Source organism: Dacryopinax primogenitus, assembly GCF_000292625.1.
Source record: "Dacryopinax primogenitus strain DJM-731 SS1 chromosome Unknown DACRYscaffold_15, whole genome shotgun sequence".
Lineage (NCBI taxonomy): Eukaryota > Fungi > Basidiomycota > Dacrymycetes > Dacrymycetales > Dacrymycetaceae > Dacryopinax > Dacryopinax primogenitus.
Window position 1 is genome coordinate 842,807 of NW_024467212.1, and position 18,530 is coordinate 861,336.

General features: G+C 52.0%; 11 protein-coding genes across 11 annotated transcripts; 9 read left to right on the plus strand and 2 right to left on the minus strand.

Annotated features, from left to right (window-relative positions):
• Positions 1–938: 938 nt before the first annotated feature.
• DACRYDRAFT_101325 (uncharacterized protein) lies at positions 939–2,481 on the plus strand (the record flags this gene model as incomplete). The annotated part of the gene is made up of 8 exons (XM_040767546.1): positions 939–968; positions 1,030–1,097; positions 1,147–1,297; positions 1,344–1,748; positions 1,798–1,854; positions 1,901–2,056; positions 2,107–2,187; positions 2,238–2,481. 8 exons carry the CDS (start codon positions 939–941, stop codon positions 2,400–2,402), a joined length of 1,113 nt encoding a protein of 370 aa, XP_040626636.1. The 3' UTR covers positions 2,403–2,481.
• Positions 2,482–3,765: 1,284 nt separating this feature from the next.
• Positions 3,766–5,067, plus strand: DACRYDRAFT_109845 (uncharacterized protein; the record flags this gene model as incomplete). Its single annotated transcript, XM_040768953.1, has 1 exon — positions 3,766–5,067. One exon carries the CDS (start codon positions 3,766–3,768, stop codon positions 5,065–5,067), a length of 1,302 nt encoding a protein of 433 aa, XP_040626637.1.
• Positions 5,068–5,662: 595 nt separating this feature from the next.
• Positions 5,663–7,757, plus strand: DACRYDRAFT_17365 (uncharacterized protein; the record flags this gene model as incomplete). The annotated part of the gene is made up of 5 exons (XM_040771276.1): positions 5,663–5,828; positions 5,879–6,573; positions 6,664–7,105; positions 7,158–7,568; positions 7,618–7,757. 5 exons carry the CDS (start codon positions 5,663–5,665, stop codon positions 7,755–7,757), a joined length of 1,854 nt encoding a protein of 617 aa, XP_040626638.1.
• An 804-nt stretch (positions 7,758–8,561) lies between these two features.
• On the plus strand, positions 8,562–9,774 carry DACRYDRAFT_17366 (uncharacterized protein; the record flags this gene model as incomplete). Its single annotated transcript, XM_040771277.1, has 2 exons — positions 8,562–9,446; positions 9,499–9,774. The coding sequence occupies 2 exons, from the start codon at positions 8,562–8,564 to the stop codon at positions 9,772–9,774; spliced, it is 1,161 nt and encodes a 386-aa protein (XP_040626639.1).
• Positions 9,775–10,711: 937 nt separating this feature from the next.
• DACRYDRAFT_109848 (uncharacterized protein) lies at positions 10,712–11,012 on the plus strand (the record flags this gene model as incomplete). The annotated part of the gene is made up of 2 exons (XM_040768954.1): positions 10,712–10,837; positions 10,884–11,012. 2 exons carry the CDS (start codon positions 10,712–10,714, stop codon positions 11,010–11,012), a joined length of 255 nt encoding a protein of 84 aa, XP_040626640.1.
• Positions 11,013–11,043: 31 nt separating this feature from the next.
• Positions 11,044–12,237, minus strand: DACRYDRAFT_82194 (NADP-binding protein; the record flags this gene model as incomplete). The annotated part of the gene is made up of 2 exons (XM_040776555.1): positions 11,044–11,495; positions 11,547–12,237. The coding sequence occupies 2 exons, from the start codon at positions 12,235–12,237 to the stop codon at positions 11,140–11,142; spliced, it is 1,047 nt and encodes a 348-aa protein (XP_040626641.1). The 3' UTR covers positions 11,044–11,139.
• Positions 12,238–12,835: 598 nt separating this feature from the next.
• DACRYDRAFT_109850 (NADP-binding protein) lies at positions 12,836–14,099 on the plus strand (the record flags this gene model as incomplete). The annotated part of the gene is made up of 6 exons (XM_040768955.1): positions 12,836–12,875; positions 12,928–13,182; positions 13,234–13,373; positions 13,425–13,595; positions 13,648–13,843; positions 13,894–14,099. The coding sequence occupies 6 exons, from the start codon at positions 12,836–12,838 to the stop codon at positions 14,097–14,099; spliced, it is 1,008 nt and encodes a 335-aa protein (XP_040626642.1).
• Positions 14,100–14,317: 218 nt separating this feature from the next.
• Positions 14,318–15,892, plus strand: DACRYDRAFT_23759 (uncharacterized protein). The gene is made up of 4 exons (XM_040773376.1): positions 14,318–14,768; positions 14,821–15,067; positions 15,113–15,598; positions 15,648–15,892. Exons 1-4 carry the CDS (start codon positions 14,335–14,337, stop codon positions 15,819–15,821), a joined length of 1,341 nt encoding a protein of 446 aa, XP_040626643.1. The 5' UTR covers positions 14,318–14,334; the 3' UTR covers positions 15,822–15,892.
• A 126-nt stretch (positions 15,893–16,018) lies between these two features.
• DACRYDRAFT_23760 (uncharacterized protein) lies at positions 16,019–16,823 on the plus strand (the record flags this gene model as incomplete). Its single annotated transcript, XM_040773377.1, has 3 exons — positions 16,019–16,448; positions 16,500–16,741; positions 16,791–16,823. Coding segments are annotated over exons 1-2 (620 nt in total), but the record flags the coding sequence as incomplete, so codon positions are not given.
• Positions 16,824–16,843: 20 nt separating this feature from the next.
• DACRYDRAFT_23761 (uncharacterized protein) lies at positions 16,844–17,459 on the plus strand (the record flags this gene model as incomplete). Its single annotated transcript, XM_040773378.1, has 2 exons — positions 16,844–17,262; positions 17,320–17,459. A coding segment is annotated over exon 1 (262 nt), but the record flags the coding sequence as incomplete, so codon positions are not given.
• A 196-nt stretch (positions 17,460–17,655) lies between these two features.
• DACRYDRAFT_23762 (ribosomal protein L38e) lies at positions 17,656–18,291 on the minus strand. The gene is made up of 4 exons (XM_040773379.1): positions 18,243–18,291; positions 18,128–18,188; positions 17,931–18,074; positions 17,656–17,878 (listed from the first exon to the last, which is right to left on the minus strand). The coding sequence occupies exons 1-4, from the start codon at positions 18,243–18,245 to the stop codon at positions 17,832–17,834; spliced, it is 255 nt and encodes an 84-aa protein (XP_040626646.1). The 5' UTR covers positions 18,246–18,291; the 3' UTR covers positions 17,656–17,831.
• Between the last annotated feature and the right edge of the window lie 239 nt (positions 18,292–18,530).

Here is an 18,530-nt window from a genome sequence, read left to right on the forward strand (position 1 = left end):
AATACCGGTTTTTGAATACAGAGTGTAAACAGCAACCCCCCCGAAACAACGGAGATTCTCTACGGATTCAACCGTTACCCTTGAAACGCATAATACGTCATTGATATTGTCGGCATGTTGGGGGTATCTCTCCGTGTGTTATCAAATTACCCTGCACATAAGCCATGACCGTGTAGCATGAGGGACACTGAGCTCCTAACCAGACTTCTATCACCATGGGTACGTACCGGCGCTGATTGCCAACGTTTATTCAAGCAGGATTCGATAGAGAAGATCCGTTGATGAGCAAGATCACGCAATTGCGCTGATGTCAACCATGACCACAACGTGCCCTCGTTCTTCATGCCAGTATTACTGCGTATTTCAGCTACACATATACGGGGAAGAAGAACATGATTAGGCGGGCCAAAACTAATACAAATAAGGAAATCGATCAAGCGGAGGCATCAGCACGTGTTTGTTCCATAGAAGAGGCGCGTCGCGTTGGCCCCGGTCCCGGTCCTGTTTTCTTTCTTTCCCTTGTCCGCAAAAGTCGACGCATCGCGGATATGACTTGAGTACCGTTCAAAAAAAAATAGTACGATAGCGCCGACGATATACTGTAGAGTGACTACTTTTGTTGACTCACACGATAACAGGGGTCTGCACGCGCGCTTACGCCTTTCTCCCATCCGATCACCAGTCACTCAACGCCATTGCCAGGTTTTCGCCTCTTTTACTCCTGGCTTCAACGTCTCTCTGTGCTCTTCCCCGCTTCGTTCTGTGTTCCTCCTTTCGATCTCCGCAGTGTGTATGATCAGCCAGATCTACCATCATACTGATCTCCTTTATTGGTCATCTACTATCTGCTCTTAACCTCTAAGGGTCAGGCGCTGTTCCATTAATCCGGGATCTTCGTGACTCTTTTGTTCTCCTGGACCGGATATTGCCAGTAAACGATGCCTCCGAATCCTCCCATCAAATGTGCGGTATGTCATGCTATATTTTCATCAGATCGACTTCCGCTCAGGCTAACCCGGGTGCGCTTAGACCTTCTTCATAGGGCCCAATAGTAGTGCCCAACCAGCAAAAGTCGCAGTGCATGTTAATCCTTGTTCGTAAGTTATGACTACCTTTCAAGGAGAACATGGAGGGCTGATCATTCAGCTTTGTACATCCATACGACCCTGGCTGGAGCCGAGCTGCCGCACCTGACGCATCGGTCATCAACGAATTCCAGAAGAAGAATCCCATCCAGGCCCCCGAACAATCCCGGAAGCAGCAGATTTTGGACGACATCTTTGGTTCAGAGAATGAGGTAAGAACCGGATCAATTGTGTATGATGATGCTGATGGTGGACTAGGAGCAATCAGCGGCAGCCAGAGCGACCCCTCGCCATATTCTCACCTGGAAAGATCTAAGCGCTAAGACAGTCAATGAGAACCTCACATCACTCAACCTCGCTCTGCTTGGAATAGACTTTCCCAGTCTGGAGGTACCGCAGACAAATCAAGCCCCTCGGCAAGGACCATCCGTCGCTTTCTCCGCTGAAGGCGCCTACGAGTATCCCCGAGACATTCAGTACAGCCGATTCTTCTCCAAAAAGCTCACGTTCGCGGAAACATGGCCCGAGATGGACGCGAACATACGCAAGCAATGGAATCAGGCACATGGGATGACTGTGGTCCAGGCAGCGGGTATCGTCGGCGGACGTGTTATCACGCATACCGTCGCTACTGGGGTGCCTGTACCTCGGGCGGGACCCTCCGTCAGTTTGCTTTTTTGACCTGGAGCACTCAAGCTGAGTTTTTGAATAGTCTCCTATGAGAGCACAATCTCCGAAGCGAAAGCGGGACGATAGCAGTGTGAAAGCGGTGAGCCTGTTGTGAGTTTGTATCAAGTTTCGCTCACACCTTTTAGGAGCCGTTCACGTCCATACTCGGCCCCTCGACAAAGCGACCGAGACTAGAAGACAATATCAACCTGAGACCATCCTTGGGTGAACAGTTACGCGCGTGGAGATCTGTGCTTCAGCCGATGCTTAATCCCCAGACACGGCGAGAAGCGAGCCAGGAAGTGCGTCAGTACCTGAGAGCCGGAGGGTATCAGCTAATTTTCGGGTGCAGAAAATGGCGGAAGTCAGCAGAATAATCCGACGGCTGGAAGAGGCAAAGGATACCATCTCCCGAGATGCTCTCGGGAAAGTCGTAAGCGTCCCCTTTGTTGTTCCCGGTATCACCGACTGACTTCGGCCAAGGTCGAGCGTGGCGGTACGAAGATCGGTCTCATTATTGGAAAACTTAGCCAGGCGGAAGATCTACCACTGGAGGACTTGTTTCATATCCAAAGGCGTACCAGACAACTCACCAATCACTGGACGACTAAATTCGTGCTCGACGGGGAGGACGGTGGGGCTGGGTGACCACGGCGTTTCTGACTTTTTTACTACAATGTCAGGGGCGTCTGTATTGTACAGAACGTGCGTAGGGGGCAGGAATGATATCATTTAGAAACAGTACACTGTATTAGTCTGGTCATCGCCTTCTTACGTCACTTGTCAAACAACTCACTCGTGTCTTTAAATGTTGACCTTCCAGCCATGATGACGAAGGGTCATTACTTCCCCGATGTACAGAGCGATCCGGCGGCGATCATTGTCCAAATTGAGCTAACCCCTAATCCGGGGCGTTTACATTCTTTCCCGATTTGGAATTGTGTCATTGATATATTACCGTCCTGGTTTCGTATACTTCGTGAGCATTATTGACAACGACATTGAGTTCGAAGCTAGGGCGTAATCTATTGACACCGAGGTGGGCGAATGGGCGACGATAAGCACATCGGCGGACGGTAGAGTAATTATAAGTCAACAACCTGTGCCTCCTATTCGAGGTTATTCCTATGACGGCGCGCCTCTGCTACAGCGGCGACTGATTCAAGGTCTGGCTAAAGGCAAGCGCAGCCTCTATAGATATTTGCTCTTCACGTAAACTTGAAGTGCCGTCAGGAACAATATGACGAATGTCGGACACGGCATATGCCACATGGGGATGCTATCACAGCCCCGTCCCGCCCCCTAACAACGTGTGTCGAGTGTTTTCGATCATCCTTGCCTCTCATGAAACTCTAGCAAGAGCGCTCCTACGGCTTCACCAACGTGTTTCCATTGCTCAAGGGCAATAGATTGTCCGCTCTACCTCTTCGGTCGTATACTCCTGTCGATGGTCCGGACTGTAACAGAGCGATGTCACCTCATGCGTTTGAGCTTCTGATGGATCTACCAGCCAAAGGATCAGACCTTGCACCGTATGTGGACAAGACTTCATAGAGAGCAGCACCCAACGGTCCGGGCGGATTGGTGTCTTTGATTGCAGCTAAATCTGATTTCAAGCCGATCCGCTGTACGCTGGTGTACTGATGGAGGATGCGACAGCAGCATTAGAATCGGAAAGTACCGGTGGGAATTCGAGTGCTCACCCCGCAGTCTCCTGATCATCCTATCAAGTTTCAAGGGTACTGGTCCGAACCGCCCTTCTCTGCAGAAGGTGTTTCTCGAACGGAGAACGTGAATTAACTCTCCTACACAGCATGTCCTGCCCTGCCGGCGGAACGGCTCTCCCCGACCCCCACAGCTGCACAGGCTTAAATACGACTGTGAAGCTGTGATCCGCTCAAGAGTCTCCGAACCCGTCTGTACCCCCCCATCTCTTGGCGTCTATACCCCCCACCTCTTGGTCTACCATCCGCTTGCTCTTGTTTCTTGCTGCTCGTATAGTATTGTCAATATGCAACTCTTCCATAATCATTCATGGAGGATGAAAGAGGGAGAGCCCTCGTTCTTTCGTAGAGTCGCCGGCTTTTTCACCCCTCCTCCATCCCCTCCTCCGTCTGCTGGTATTTCTCTCGAGGCGAAATTTCAACGGACCCGAGATGGACGGCGGTCTAACGAGTCGCTAGCGTCCGACCCCTCCTTTGTTACTACCGCGCCATCCACAAGGTCCAAGTCGTCCAAAACGTCCCAACACGGCTGCGAGCTATCTCACGCAAAGTCTCTGGCAAACATCCATCCTCACCGGCAACGAAGCGGGGACTACATCGAGCCTCGCTCTCCCCCAGCCTACATCTGCGCGTTCAAAGACTGCTGGAGCGACTACTGCCCCACACATAACCCGAATGGCAGTAGGCAAGTTGCCCAAGCACGTCGAGTAGCAAGCATGAAGAGCCTTCGTCGTCTGCACACTGCTTCCCCCACCAGCGGCTCCTCTTCCGCTAGCGCATCCAGCACGACCTACACGCCCAGCCTGACGAGCATGAGCTCGCGTACCTCGAGCGACTGCCCTCCTTTGCCGCCCTCCCCACCGGCAAGCACGATCCGATACGAACGCAAGAAATACGAATGCTACGCTCAACACTGCGAAGCGGCCAATTGCCCAAGGCATGGCGGTCCGCTGACACGCCCCAATTCGGCTCCTTCCTCACCAATCGTCACATCCCCAGTAAATGGCGGGTCGCATATCCTATACTTCCCTCTTCCCCCTTCCACGGTCCCCGACATTCTTCCTTATCGCGCTCATGCCCCAACCCCAAACCAGATGGTCGACTCCCGCCGCTCTGTCTCCCGTTCCGCCACTTCCCCGGAAGTGACATACACCTCACATCGCGCGCATATAGCCCGCGCACCATCATCCTACCGCCCGTCCGCCTCCGCGGGCATCCTCTCACACCCTTTCCCGCCGCCTCCACCAGCGGCAGCAGAGCCCCATCCAAGCAAGGTGATCAAGCAGGCGCGATCATCTGTCAATTCCCTCTCCTTGCAGGTACACCAGCATGGGCAGAAGAGCGTCAGTTCCAAAGATGTCGAGCATGCGCTGCATGAGTGCCAGAGGGCACTCGATTCCCTCACCGGAACACCTTTCACCGCCAGCCCGATCTCCGCATTTCCTCACCAACCACTTGAGCCCCTGCGGACGAGTGAACCTGTGCCCCGAAGAAAGCGGAACAATACGGTTGGGCACATGCGGAAGCCGACGCTGCGCGACCACCACCCGTACCATGTGATGGCTAGCCCAGTTGGTTATGCTATATAATCCGCACCTTGGTGACTATCGATCGACCTGCCGACCTCTGGAGGTTGCCAGGTGTGAAACCTCGTATGTTTATGGTATTTATCTTTCTTGCCTGTTCTATTTTCCTTGTGTGAATATTGGGATTCTTGTGACTCATGCGCTCGTACAAAGAAGGATATCATCTGTACTCTGTTATTCTGTTGTAGCTTGTTTGAAGAAGAACTGGATCCTAAATTATATAATTGTCTGTTGTAACGTCGGCTTCCGTACATTTTGGATTTGCAATCAGACTGGATTATGAAATGCAGAGCGGTGTGGCAATGCTGGGGAATGTATAAACTCCGCGGAAAATTGTCTGTAGAAAAAGGCCGCACACCCTCACTCATAACACGTCGTCTGCGTTGGCCTCGAGGCACACGACAGGTCTACTGTCGACTAACTTACTCAACTAGACTCTGGGTTGCATATTGGATTAGTGAGACGTCAGCATAGGCCTCTTCGATATACGTTGTCCTGACAGCTGCAGACAGCCGCTGTCGAAAGACGCCACACTGTCACCAACCTCATCCACTCCCTCTTCTGCATACACTAGACTACTCCTATCACTTTCCACAAAATGGCTACACCAGCCAAAGCTGAGGCGAGCACTACACTCTCCCTCGCAAAGATTTTGGACGAGGAGCTGGCCCCACCATCAGAGGATCAGCCAATGGCGGGTGCTGAAGAAGGGAGTGAGGGAGAAGAGACTGTTGCGAAGCACGGATTTTGTGTCGAGTGCGAGGGTGTGTCTTTTTTACCACGAGGATTTGAGTGAATCTGACGACGTGAACAGACCAGCCTGCACAGGTGCACTGCGAGAACTGCGAGGACGACTACTGTGAAGTGTGTTATCATGCACAGCACCGGAAAGGCAGTCGCAAGCGCCACGCCTCGACGCCATTCGACCAACCTCCAGCGAAGCGAAAGAAGACTGCTGGCGTGGTTGTGAATGGGAGTAATGGCGTTGCTGCTGGGATCGGGGGAGCGAAGACGGAGGATGTCCCGGATGTGGATGACGAAGCAGAAGCAGAGGACGAGATGTCGACGGATATGACACCGATGGGCACCGACCTGCTCCCAGCACCCGTTGCCAACCCTAAAGAGGCAGGGGACTACTACCTCCAGCGAGCGCGATTCATCCCCGTCCGACTTACGTTGGGTGAACGCAAGTACCTACGACTGCTCGAGGCTGCACTATCCGTCAGCGAGTACACCGACCGAGTGGACATTCTCAGTTTCTCTTCCTCCAAAGTGCAGCGCATACACCAGCAGATCAAGGAGTTATGTTCGATCCTATCCGGTCTGCTGCTGGCAGCGGACTACAAGCAAGGCCAAGAACTCTTCACGGACCGCGATTTCGCCCAGAACGAACAATGGTTCCAAGACGTGTTTGAGCTCGGGAGGAGATTCAAGATCATGAATCCGGATAAGATGAGGGGTACATATGGGAAACTGATGTACCTGCTTATGGACGCTCAGAACCCGCAGGTCAGGGACATGCTCCAGTTTACATGCGTTAAACCAATCAAAGTACGCTGTCTAACCTCACATCTCGTGCCGTGGACTGATGTTGGATAGACCGTGTATACTGTTCTCGAGGAAGGAGGCGCTCTAGACCTACTGAAGGATGATCTTATCTCGCTTGCCACGCGAGAGATCGTTGCCGGCAACCGACCGCGTTATGAGATCCAACGAGAGATCAAGTCCAAGGAGCGCGCGATCGAAGCCCTCGCAGCACGCTACTCTGGTCCACGTTCTGGCGGACACATATCCCAGGAGACGATCAAACAGTGCCTATACTCGATTGGGGACAACCACGCGTTCCTCCGCGTGAACCGTGATCCATGCGAGATCATGATCGGCTACTTGAAGAAGTCCTTCGATGTGCGCGATGCGAAGGGGGAGCATGCGAGTTTGGCTATCAGGATCGGCAAACAGGGCGCGAGGCTCAGTCATGATCATGCTAAGCAGTACGCGTATGTGCTCCAGAGCCTCACTCTCTGGAGGGAAATCTTGCATGGTACATCTCCGGCTTGCACCCCCACCCCACAGATCAACTGACAGTGATGCAGATATGTTCCGCTTGTGGTCCTTCGCCGAAGACGACCTGCTCGCAGCGAGCTCTCCATATCGGCTACGTGACACCGGCCAAGGTCTGAACCGAGTTCAGCCTGCACCTAAAACGTCCCGCCTGATGCATGCCATCCTGCACAAAGCGCAACAGAATATCGGCTCCTGGGTCGGCTCCTCCGTCATCCACATGGGCGACCACAACGTCCCCAATTCGCTGCTCTTCATCGACAAGTACAGCCAGATTTACCGAATATTGCTTCCCATCTCCAATGTTTTACAGCATATTCCCAAGCTATTTAACGAGAACGGCAACCTCAGGGATTATGCGGAGAGCGAGTATGGTGGGGTGGACAAGCTTGTGAGGGAGATATTGTGTGATTTCTTCCGGCACGCGTTTGATGGATCTGGGGGTGAGTAATCCCAAGTACCAACCGAGTTTCCTCCCTGACTCTTTCCCAGCTGACTCCTATTTCGATGCCGGCTCCTGCATCGATGGCCGTCTTACGAGCGCGTGGAACTGGTGCAGCAACATCGAGAAGAAACGATATTTTCCTGTGTTCCTCCTGTGTGGTTTCGTTGGGTTTGATGGGCATTGGTAAACATCCGGTGAAGGAAGTCGCAGACCGAGGTGTGCTTTCACCAACCAAGGTCTTGGTGAAATAAACCGGGATCCGGTGCAAGTGAGGAATACAGGTGCAGAATAGACTAATACGGTTCTTGTCAAATATTGTATATATATCAACTTTGCCGCCATAACCCTGAATAGCAAGATCGAGAGCACTCACCAAAACCTACTGAATGTGAAGCTGCGGAGTCCGGCCGAGCTAAACAGGAAGGGTGTCGATCCCAACGGATGAATACTTATCACGGGCGACGTGTATAGGCCAGGCCAGAAGGATTATTATAGAAGACGCGATTTCCGATTCTATTGCAAGATGGGCACCGAAGAAAGTGCAGCTAGTTTTTTTTTGCGGTGATACTGTGCAGGCACGGTAAAAGCCTCCGGTGATTCTCCGCTGACACATCTATCAGCCTTCTTACGTAAATCAACCTTAGAAAGTTCCCACCATCATGTAGAGCGAGAGGAGGAGGAGTGAGATAGAAGTTTACTGAGCCGTTCTTTACCGCTAACACCGTTGGAGGTGCCAATGTTTCTTCCTGTTTGTCGCCCGTCTGTAAATTACCCCACCGCTGCATCTGCCCCCTATTCATGCATGCTCATCCGAATTCCTTCCTTATTCCCATGGCTGGCATATACTTCTTGTCTTACTCTGCTCCTACTTCGGTAGCTTGTGCGTCTGTTAGGTTAGGATACAGTCTAAAGTTCGCACATCATGCTACACACGTGACTGGTACGCGCATATCAGGGATGTTTACGTAACACACTCCTCTCTCAAACCGTCATGTCCTCGTCTGTCCACAGACAGGCAGTCACCTTGCCATTCGACATCTCAAGAGAAATCGTCTCCCTCATCACAGATCAGCGTGATCTTTCTCAACTATGCCTGGTCAGTTTAGTGATGGGCGAACTTGCCTTCAAGCAGCTGTACAATTCGATCTCACTCTACGGCCTCTCGACCCTCGTCAAGCTTCATCGTACGCTCTCTAGGAACGCGTTTCTAGCATCTCAAGTCAGCACCCTCGAAATTAACCTGGATTTCTACGCACTTAATGTGCGCGGTGAACTGCTTGAACACAAGGATGGTTCGGTGTGGTACGCTGACAGAATCATTCGAGGGTCTGCTTTTCTCCGCCTGGTCTTCCGCATGCTGGCGAGCCTCGTCAAGCTAAGAAATCTCGCGATTCGCTGGTATTTAGACATGCCTGGAATATTATTATCAGCGTCTGCTGGCTTCAGCCGCCTGCCACCTGGGCTAATCAGATTCGAGTCGTATACAGAGGAGAGCTGGCCGGTCTACGATTTCGTCCGCTCTCAGCCGCACTTAGAAGACCTTGTTATTTACATCGATGACGATGGTGGTGTCCCTGACGAGATGGGCGACGTCCCCGCCGGTGGTCCTCCTCATGGACTACGTCGCCTAATGTCCAGTACCTGCACCATGGCCGCCTTAATCCCAGGCCGCCCGGTCCAAGAGGTCCGCATGCTCGATGTTGATACAATCCCGCTGAGCCATGTCGATGAGCTCTTGGATCATCTGAAATTATCATCGGTACCACTCCGTATCGTGGAGCTCTCGCTGGAAGACGCCGATCATGAGACTTTCTCGAAGATCTGTGCTGCAGTCCCACAGGTAATCAAACTTAGTGTCACGGCTATTGATTCCCAAGTGTGTCATGTCATGTCCGTTCCACCTGTCCGTTTTACTCAGATCAGCTCAGTTTCATCATTTTACCTCTTCGCAAGCGATGCACGCGGTCGAAGGCCTTCGGCAGCTTCAGACGCTCACGATCCGTGAAACTCATAAGCCGTTGGAAGTTGGGCCAATCCAGATTACCAATATTGGCAGAAACCTGTACCGTGCATGTCCTAGTTTGCAAAGGATCGAATTCTCGTGGACGGACTACTGCCGAGCGACTTTCGAATTGACACCGCCCAATAAACGTTTCTTGTGGTTTAAACCAGACTGCGGGGAGTACACAGACATGAACGCATGAATGTACGAGACGGGAACATCGGCTGTCAACTTCATGTAGAGACACACCGATCCTGTAGAGATACACTGATCCTGTTCATACTGGCTCCGCGGAAACACATCACGTTGATTAATAAATAAGTTCGACTCCAACAGCATCCTTAGGTAAATCTTTCCCCGTCTTCACACTATCATGTCACCCTGCCGGTCACCCTACACGGTGTCTCATTCGACGCATTGGACCAAATCGTCTCTCTTGTTACACATGAACACATTCCAACTACGCCTAGTCAGTTCGAGGAAGGGAGAACTGCAGCTAGGCAACTCTACAAATCGATCTTGGTAGATAACGTCCCGGCCCTCATCAAGCTTCATCACACGGTCGCTGGAAATGCGTTTCTAGCATCTCAAGTCGCTTCCATCAAACTGGACCTCCGATCTTTGCAATTCACAGAGCGCGATTCACGGAGATTGAATATACGAGTCAAGGCCGAGGATCGTACGCAGCTCAACCGCAGTACCACATGGATAATGCGGTCGTCTGCCTTTTTGCGTCTGCTCTTCCGAATGGTCGGCCACCTAGGCAATCTGGGGAAAATAGATTTCAACTGGATTGTCCGATCTGCGAGGATGTCCACAGCAATTTTTTCTTATTTAGGACATATGCGGCCTAGTCTATCCAGCTTCAAGTTCGCCAGTATGCTTGGCTGCACCATGTATGAGCTCGTTACTTCCCAGCCGCATCTGGAAGAGCTGGACTTGCAATACACTTCCTCAGACACAATCGCCCCTGAGCTGGTTGATCCGCCCGTCAATGCCGTTCCGGGGCTTCGTCGACTCGTGTGCGATAGCCACTTCGCAAGCGCTGTTGTCCGGGGTCGACCGGTTGAAGAGTTTCGCCTCTCCAACATTGGGTGGTCCCTCCGGGGGGGCTTGACTCCTTCTTGGAGAATCTGAAAATGGGATCTCGACCACTGCGCATCGCGGACGTCATGGTACAGGAGGCAGATGCTACGATCTTCTCCAAGAGTAGCAACGCGCTTCCTCAGGTCGTCTGCCTCAGTGTCGACAGTTGGACACCACAGGTATGTCTTATGTCTGTCTGATTTTTCTTCCTGCTCATAATTGCAGCTTCATCTCCTCACTTCGCGAGAAACGCTAGACGCATTCCGAAAATTCGGCAATTCCAGACATTCACTAGTTACGCCGACCTTGCGAGTCCCCCAGAGGCGCTACACAGGGGCAAACAAAATACGCTGAAGCGGAGACATGTCATCATCCATCAACTGGAGCGCAATACTGTGCACATGGCAAAATAAACGGCGCAGGTACTCTCCATTCCCAAGCTCTGGATAGCAACGCCCCGCCATCTAGCATGCCTTCCATCTCACAACTTTCCTCTCTCCGTCTCCTCCCCAACCTGGACCACAAGTTTTCCCGTATTCTGTCCGGAGAAAAGCATCCCCAGTCCCTCTGGGGCGCTCTCCACCCCTTTGAGAACATGAAACTTCCTCCTCAACTCTCCCCTGCTCAACATACGCGCCAGCTCCCGCGTGCCCTCCGCGAACCGGGGTGCATAGTCCATGATTAAGAAGCCCTCCATCCGCGCGCGAGCGTTGATCAGTGCGAGGTAGTTCGTCAGGCCCTTGGGACGGGAATTGTAGTCTGATATCCCGCCGCAGACGGCTATCCGGGCGCGCTTGTTCATCCTCGTAAGAAGGAAATCGAGCATCTTTCCGCCGACTGGGAGTGTATCAGTCGATGAACACGAATCGCGCGAAATGCATTACACACCATTATCAAATAAGACGTCGAACCGCCCTGCAACGCGCTTGAATTCCTCCCTCCACCCCTCTGTCTTATAATCGAACGCCATCTCGACCCCACATTCCCTCTCCAACCACTGGCACTTCTCGGTCCCTCCAGCAATCCCAAACACCTTCGCCCCCCACAGCTTCCCAAGCTGGCAGACTATACTCCCCGTAGCTCCAGCAGCACCAGTAACAACGAGCGTCTCGCCTTTCTTGAGCTGACCTATGTCTGTAAGCCCGAAGTACGCCGTAAGCCCCGTAGGGCCCAGAGGACCGAGGTAGTCAAGCAATTCTGCTCCGGGAGGGGGAGGAGCGAGCAACGTAGCTGCTTTTTCGGGGCTGAGGGCGTATTCTGTCCATCCGAAGAAGCCTTGCACCCGATCCCCTTTCTTAAGCTTGCACCCCTCGTCGGAGGAGATGATTACACCCAGGCCGAAACTGCGCATCGTCCCCCCCAGCGGGACGGGGGCCATATACGATCCAGAAGGGTTGATCCAGCTCCTCATGGCGGGATCGAGTGACAAATAAAGGACTTTGATGAGTAGTTCGCCATTGCCTGGAGGAGATGGGAAGGGCTCGTGCCTTAGTGAGAAGACGGCAGGGTCGAGCAGTTTGGTAGGTGATGGGCGTGAGGAGAGGACGACGCGTTTGTAGGTTGTTGGAGTGGGGGCCATCGTGATGCGGAAGAGTTCTGATGGATTGACTTGATCTTTTTTTATAAGTTGTGCGGTAAATAAATACATGCACTGTCGGAGATTCCGTGCGCATCAAGCCAGGCATAACCGGGGGGTGGCAGTGCTATAGGATTCCCACGACCGGCTACTTCGACCGGCATTCATTGGGGAATTGAGGTCCACTGAACCATCCAGAAGAAATCTCAAGTCCCAAAATTATTCCGGTATGTATTATCTCCGAAATTGAGGATAAGCTGCTTGACCGTCGGTTCAATGATTACTATTGGCTGCAACCAACAATTTTGGCTGACAAAACCTATGACGTCTTTGGACCCTGAAACACAGCATCCGCTGACAAACCCATCTTTGAGTTGTTTGCGATCCTCTCTTTGGAACTTTACCACGTCGCCATTGTAAAGTTATTCTTTGTCATCTCTTGTCCTCTTCATTGAGATGGAACGAGCAACGCCCTATGGGTCTCCCTTGCTCTTTCCTATAAAATGACCTTGGAGAGCTGGCTCTTTCCGACATCCCAACGAAACTAAAGATTCTAAGCCGACTCAAAAGCCCAGCCTTAAACACATAACTTAAAACGATAATGGTCTCTGTCCAAGCTCCCGCTACAGTTCTCGTCACTGGTACGTCCTGGGAAGAAATCGGAGACGAATTATCATTGATCGTCCCTCCTAGGCGCCAACGGATTCCTCGGCCTGTACATCGTCAAGCAGCTGCTGGAGGGTGGTTACACCGTCCGTGGCACGGTCCGTTCCGTCTCTAAGGGTGAATGGATCAAGAACAAGTTTTCGGCCTATGGAAGCCACATCGATTACACCATCGTGGAGGATATAACGAAGACAGGCGCGTTTAACGAAGCTGTCAAAGGTGTCGATGCCGTTGTGCACGCTGCATCTCCAGTTTCGGATAACCTTGATGGTACGTACGAAGGTGGGCATTGAGATTACCATCACTGTGAGATTGCACTGACTTCTGAGCTAGAGATTTACGTACCCGCTGTGAAGGGCGCAGAATCCATCTTCAACAGCCTCCGGAGCAGCCCTACGGTCAAGCGTGTTGTTATGACTTCTTCGTTTGTCGCAATGATGGAACCTCATGAGCCTGGTTTCACTTATGATGAAGTACCTCGATATCATTTCCTTCGACCCAAGAAGGCTGACAAGCATGAACAGACGGTGTGGAACAATAACGCGACCAAATTGGTGAAGGAGAACCCCCAGGGACTCCCGGGTGCTATGTACTACCTGGCAGCCAAGACCGACGCGGAGCGGACAGCCTGGAACTTCTATAATGCGCACAAACCGGATCTGAACTGGGACTTGGTCACTCTTGCGCCTCCTTGTGTACGCCAGATACATACCCCTTGTTCCTTCCCATCTGACTGATGTTAACCAGATCTTTAACCCCATCCTGCAGGACGAACCTAACTTTTCCACCAGCCTGGCGTACAGGAACGCTTTCCTCGAGAAGGCGGAGAATCTTGCGGATGGCCATGCTGGGTTCTGGATTGACGTGCGGGACGCCGCGACTGCCCATGTGCTCAGTCTGCAGAAGCCGAAAGCTGGTGGCGAGAGGATCTTCATCACAGGAGGTGGGCACTTCCGGACCAGTCCAGGAGTAGTAAGCTGATGAAATGATCAGGCGCTTTCAAGTGGCAAGATCTCCGTGAAGAGTTGATTAAGCGTGACGTCCCTGGCGTCCTTGCAGAGCGCATACCTGGAGATGACAAGTACGACATTCCCGACCTGACGAAGTGTGCCAATATCCTAGGGATGAAGTATCGTTCGCTTGGAGACAGCGTCCTGGGTAGCATCAGCTCTTATCAGAGGTCGCAGGAGAAAAAGTAGTGTGGCGGGATGGTCCGTTCGCCTGTTCTAACTGGCTAGACTTGTATAGAGACTGGACTTCATAAATTGATAATAGTTCTGCTTGCAGCCGCTCGATTCCTCAGTTACCAAGAGTTTGCAGGCACAATTCCGGTCATCGGTGTTAAATCGGTCAGGGCCCGACGGACATAAGACTTAGAGGCCACACCGTTCATGCTCTTCACCTCGAGCGCGTTTAGGAAACATCTCTGCCCTCATGTATCGTCGAATACAGTCCCTGCTCGTTGCCCGCAACAATGTCCGACGACGGTACGCGACGACAAGCACGGATAACGGGAGGTCATACCACTCGAAGGTATCCGCTCTCCCATTCAGGGTCGATCCCGAAAGCGCCAAAGGACTCTTGACGGCCTACGCAATGGCAGCGTGGCAAGATGTGCCCGACATGGATGAGGTCCTTGGATTCATGAAGAAGAAAGGCATATTCGAAGACCAAGGGCGCGGAATTGGAAATATGATCAAACAGTCATTATCCACCTTGCCGAGCATGTTGGAAGAGTTCACATGGAGGGTTGAGAAGATCAGCCCGATGTATGTGCCTACCTGGCTCGTCACTAGTTCTGTCAGCGTCAAGTTCATGCTACGAGAGCGAGGAGAAGTAGAACAAAGGGTATTTGGCCTCATTGATGCGTGCGTGATGTGTTGCTGCAAGCAATCCTGTGTCGCTCACAAGGACTCTCAGCACCATTCCTGGTCATGGTTTCAAGCCGCTTTCGAGTCTTTGGTTGTCTGAGCCATGGGAACACAACAGCCAGCCACAATCGTACTCACCATCTATGCTTACTACGCGATGGGGCGAAGAGGTTCGGGCTATTCCGTTCACCGTCTCCCCCTTGAAGATGCTGGAAATGTGCAAGGACCTGCCGGAAAGTGCCCCCGAGTTTCGAGATCTTGGTATCACCATGATGCCGGATGTAAACACGGATGCGGTACGTATGTTGTCGTCGTATAGCTCACACGCTGATCGTGAGAAGCTCTCCCTTCTTCCTTTGCTTAAACCTGTGTATATCGGCGAACTCCGCCTGCCGCGGACTTCCCAGTCTGCTACGGCGATTCTCCCTGCATGGACAGAGACAGAGATGGGTGGTAAGTGGAAGGATTTTACAGGGCTAGAGCAAGTTCGAAAGAGCGTGTACGGCCCTCGTTCGCTTAATGACCCACCTGCCACCGCCGAATATTACTCGGAGAACACCGACCAAAACTCCAACATCGGCATCACGTTCAGCGTAATGCACGAGACACCAAATTCGCCCATGCAGCTGAACTCACTCGCCACGAAACTCATCGATGTCATGAAGGAGGCAAGGCTCAAGCGTGTTGACTGGTCCCTCATTGGTGGCGTGGACGACGCCATGTGGGAGGACAGCAGGATCGTGTCATACAATGAGGCGGACTGGAACGACCGCAAGGTAGAGGTCACACGGGCACAGCAAAGGCAAACATTGAGGAGCATCTTCCGGGTATGCAACCTGTCCCTTGTCATTTACCCTGCTCATCCTTGACCTATAGGAAGAACGCAATCACTTGTCTGACGAAGAAGTGGACCGCAAAGTGAAGATAGTGTCTAAGTTCATTGACAAGCTCCGTAACGGAGGTGGAGCACTCGATCGCCTGGATTTGGAGGCGGTGGAAAGGGCAGCGGAGGAGGATGAAGAGAAGGACCGCAAGGCAGGAAAACTATGATTAGTGTATAGCAGTATCGTCGCTATTTCCACCTTGTAATATGTCGTGATGACACAAAGACCAAACAAAATGACTTGAACGATGACCGGCTTTGCGGGCTTCTCGCTACTGTTGAGTCACAGGGACCGCAAACATGCGCGTCGCGCTTTCCTGGCGTTTTGTCTTTCTCGCTCCTTTCTCCGAGACCGTCAACAGCTCCGCTTGTACCAACAGGAATAGCTTCGTCGACATGCGCCCGCGAATATTGATGTATTATCCCTGTCGTATCTTTACGGCTCCATACCGCTGGTATTCGTCGCTGGGCTCCGAAGGTCCGTCGTATGACTCGAAGGTCTATGCGCTGCCGTTCCAAACTTCGCTGTCGATGGCTCGTGAGGTGATTCAAATCGCTGCTGAAGAGCGTCTTAACACTGTGGACAACGCATTCAAATCCCTTCGAGAAAATATGGAAATAACTTCTGGCGATAATTGTTTCGTGAATGACTGGACTTTCAAGTTGCGGACAGTTCGTGCGTTTTATCTACCGACGTGGTACACTTGGGCGGCATTACGATTGAAAATGAGCATTGGGACAGAAGAGGAATTTTCTCAAGGTGAACGGGAAGAGGTTGATGCATATGTACGAGTGTAGGTTGGCGCTTTCTGCTCATGCGTGCCCCGACTAATCGGGTCATTCAGACTGTTACCAGGTCACTCACGAGAGCCACTGTGTCGTCTGTTTCTCCCCAATCTGCCCAAAAAGCTCTGGCCGGTGCCATTCAGCCAGTCACTTTTGCGAACGAAGTGGGGAGACCCTGTCATCGCTCTTCCTTTTTCTATTTCTCCTTTCCGAATTCCGAAACTTGAACCATCGACGGAGTGGGAGCATGTTTCCGGCGCCGAGTTCAACTTATATGTCTCTTGGAAAACTAAGATATCCCAGGTTCGTTGTGTCCCTGTCTCTAGGTCTGTTCAATTCAACTGATGGGGTAGGTTTTCTTCTTTCCTCTCCTCTATCCGATATACCTTGCGGAGTTTGAGCGCTCCGCGTATTCTCAAAGCGCCACACTCATGCTACCAGCTCACATTGACATTGCCGATGATTCCAGCGATCTTTCAAAACGAAAGGCTTCAGCCTCTGTTTACGTACCAAACCATCTGAAGGCGACGCCCGAAACCACTTTCTACAGCCCACAGATAATGGCAGACCGGGAGCAGGAGATCACGATAGCCGAGGATGTGACACACTCATTGGACTGGATCGAGCCTTGTGTGAGTACTCTCCAGGCATTCTTGACAAAACTTCCTTTCGTTGTGCCGTGGCACGAGGGCCAGTCTGTTGGCGATGAGGACTGGAGACATCGGAGGGTGCTGCCATTCACCAAAGAGAATGCGGCCAAAGTCGCTCGCATAACGAAGCGGGCGGCAGAACGAAAAACCGTAGAGACCCGCTACCATGTAAGTCGTCTCAACTGTGAGATATGTGTACACTCACCCTTGGATCCTCGTCTGTTTTCAGTAACAGTATCCAGACTTCAATCGGATCGAAACACGCAAGAAGGTCACTGAGCTGCTCGCACTACAAACAGAATACGGTAGTGCGAAGAACTTGGCGGATATCCTTCGCGACCCCGAAATTCTACGCGTCGCACTCTCCCACTGGAAGGCAAGAGAAAGACAGCAAGTCGAGAGTATGTAGTTCAGCATGAAGTTCCGCATGGTCGATCTTGTAAGAGTTTGACCGAGATTGTATCACAGCACCACTCAATTTATACGCGCACGTTGCAGCTTCAGCTAACAGCAGCGCACCCAGGGTGCGAGTTGAGGATAAGCACTCAACGTGAAGCGTACGAGGGATCAACAACCGCACTGTACCATTAGCACATCACGCGGAAGGATTGCAAACATGATCCATAAGAGCCATACTCGTAGATAGATGACATGGAAGTCTCCCACCGCCCAGCCCTTACTCAATGTGCCTCATCCCCCCCACTCCTGCGAACAGAAGATGACAAACGACTACGACATCGTCTACTTCTTCTTAGCAACCGTCGGCTCCACCTTCTTCACCTCAAGTCCTGCAATATCGATCAGTTCAGGTTCAGATTTAAGGGAACGCAGATAGCAGACCAGGGGGGAAGCTTGCAGCTAGCTTGTCCGCTCGCTCCGGGTCGTCCAGCACGAGCGTGTACAGGAACCGTGAACACCGCAGCTTGAACTTTGTCTTCGGCTTGAGGGAAACGTGCCGAGATACGGTTTTCTTGATGTGGATAGCTGCCATTGAGGTCAGCATACTGTGTCGAGAACACATAGGGCAGGCCACGCACACTTCGCATCTTTTCTGTGAGCGTGAACGAGGAACACCTTGATGTCGCGGATCTCCTTGGGCTGGCCGTCACAATCAGTTCCATTATTCAGTATTGGCTGATGGCGTCTACGCACCATTTTGATAGGTATCGTCGATGAGCAGGGGGGTAGGGGCAGCGACGACAACTAGGGTGTGGAGCCTTCCCTCCTACAAAAAGTGCTTCCGACAAGGGTGTCCACAGCTACTGAGAAACTGTACAGTTGATAGAAAAGGTCCCGTCCCTGATGAGCGCCTAACTAACGGATTTACTGGCGCTTCGTCGTTGGTGTTCTCATCTCTCTCGGAATTGCACATGTGCTCAAATGGCCCCAGCGTGGCCCACAACGCATTATTGTCGAGAGAACAAAATATCCACACTACTG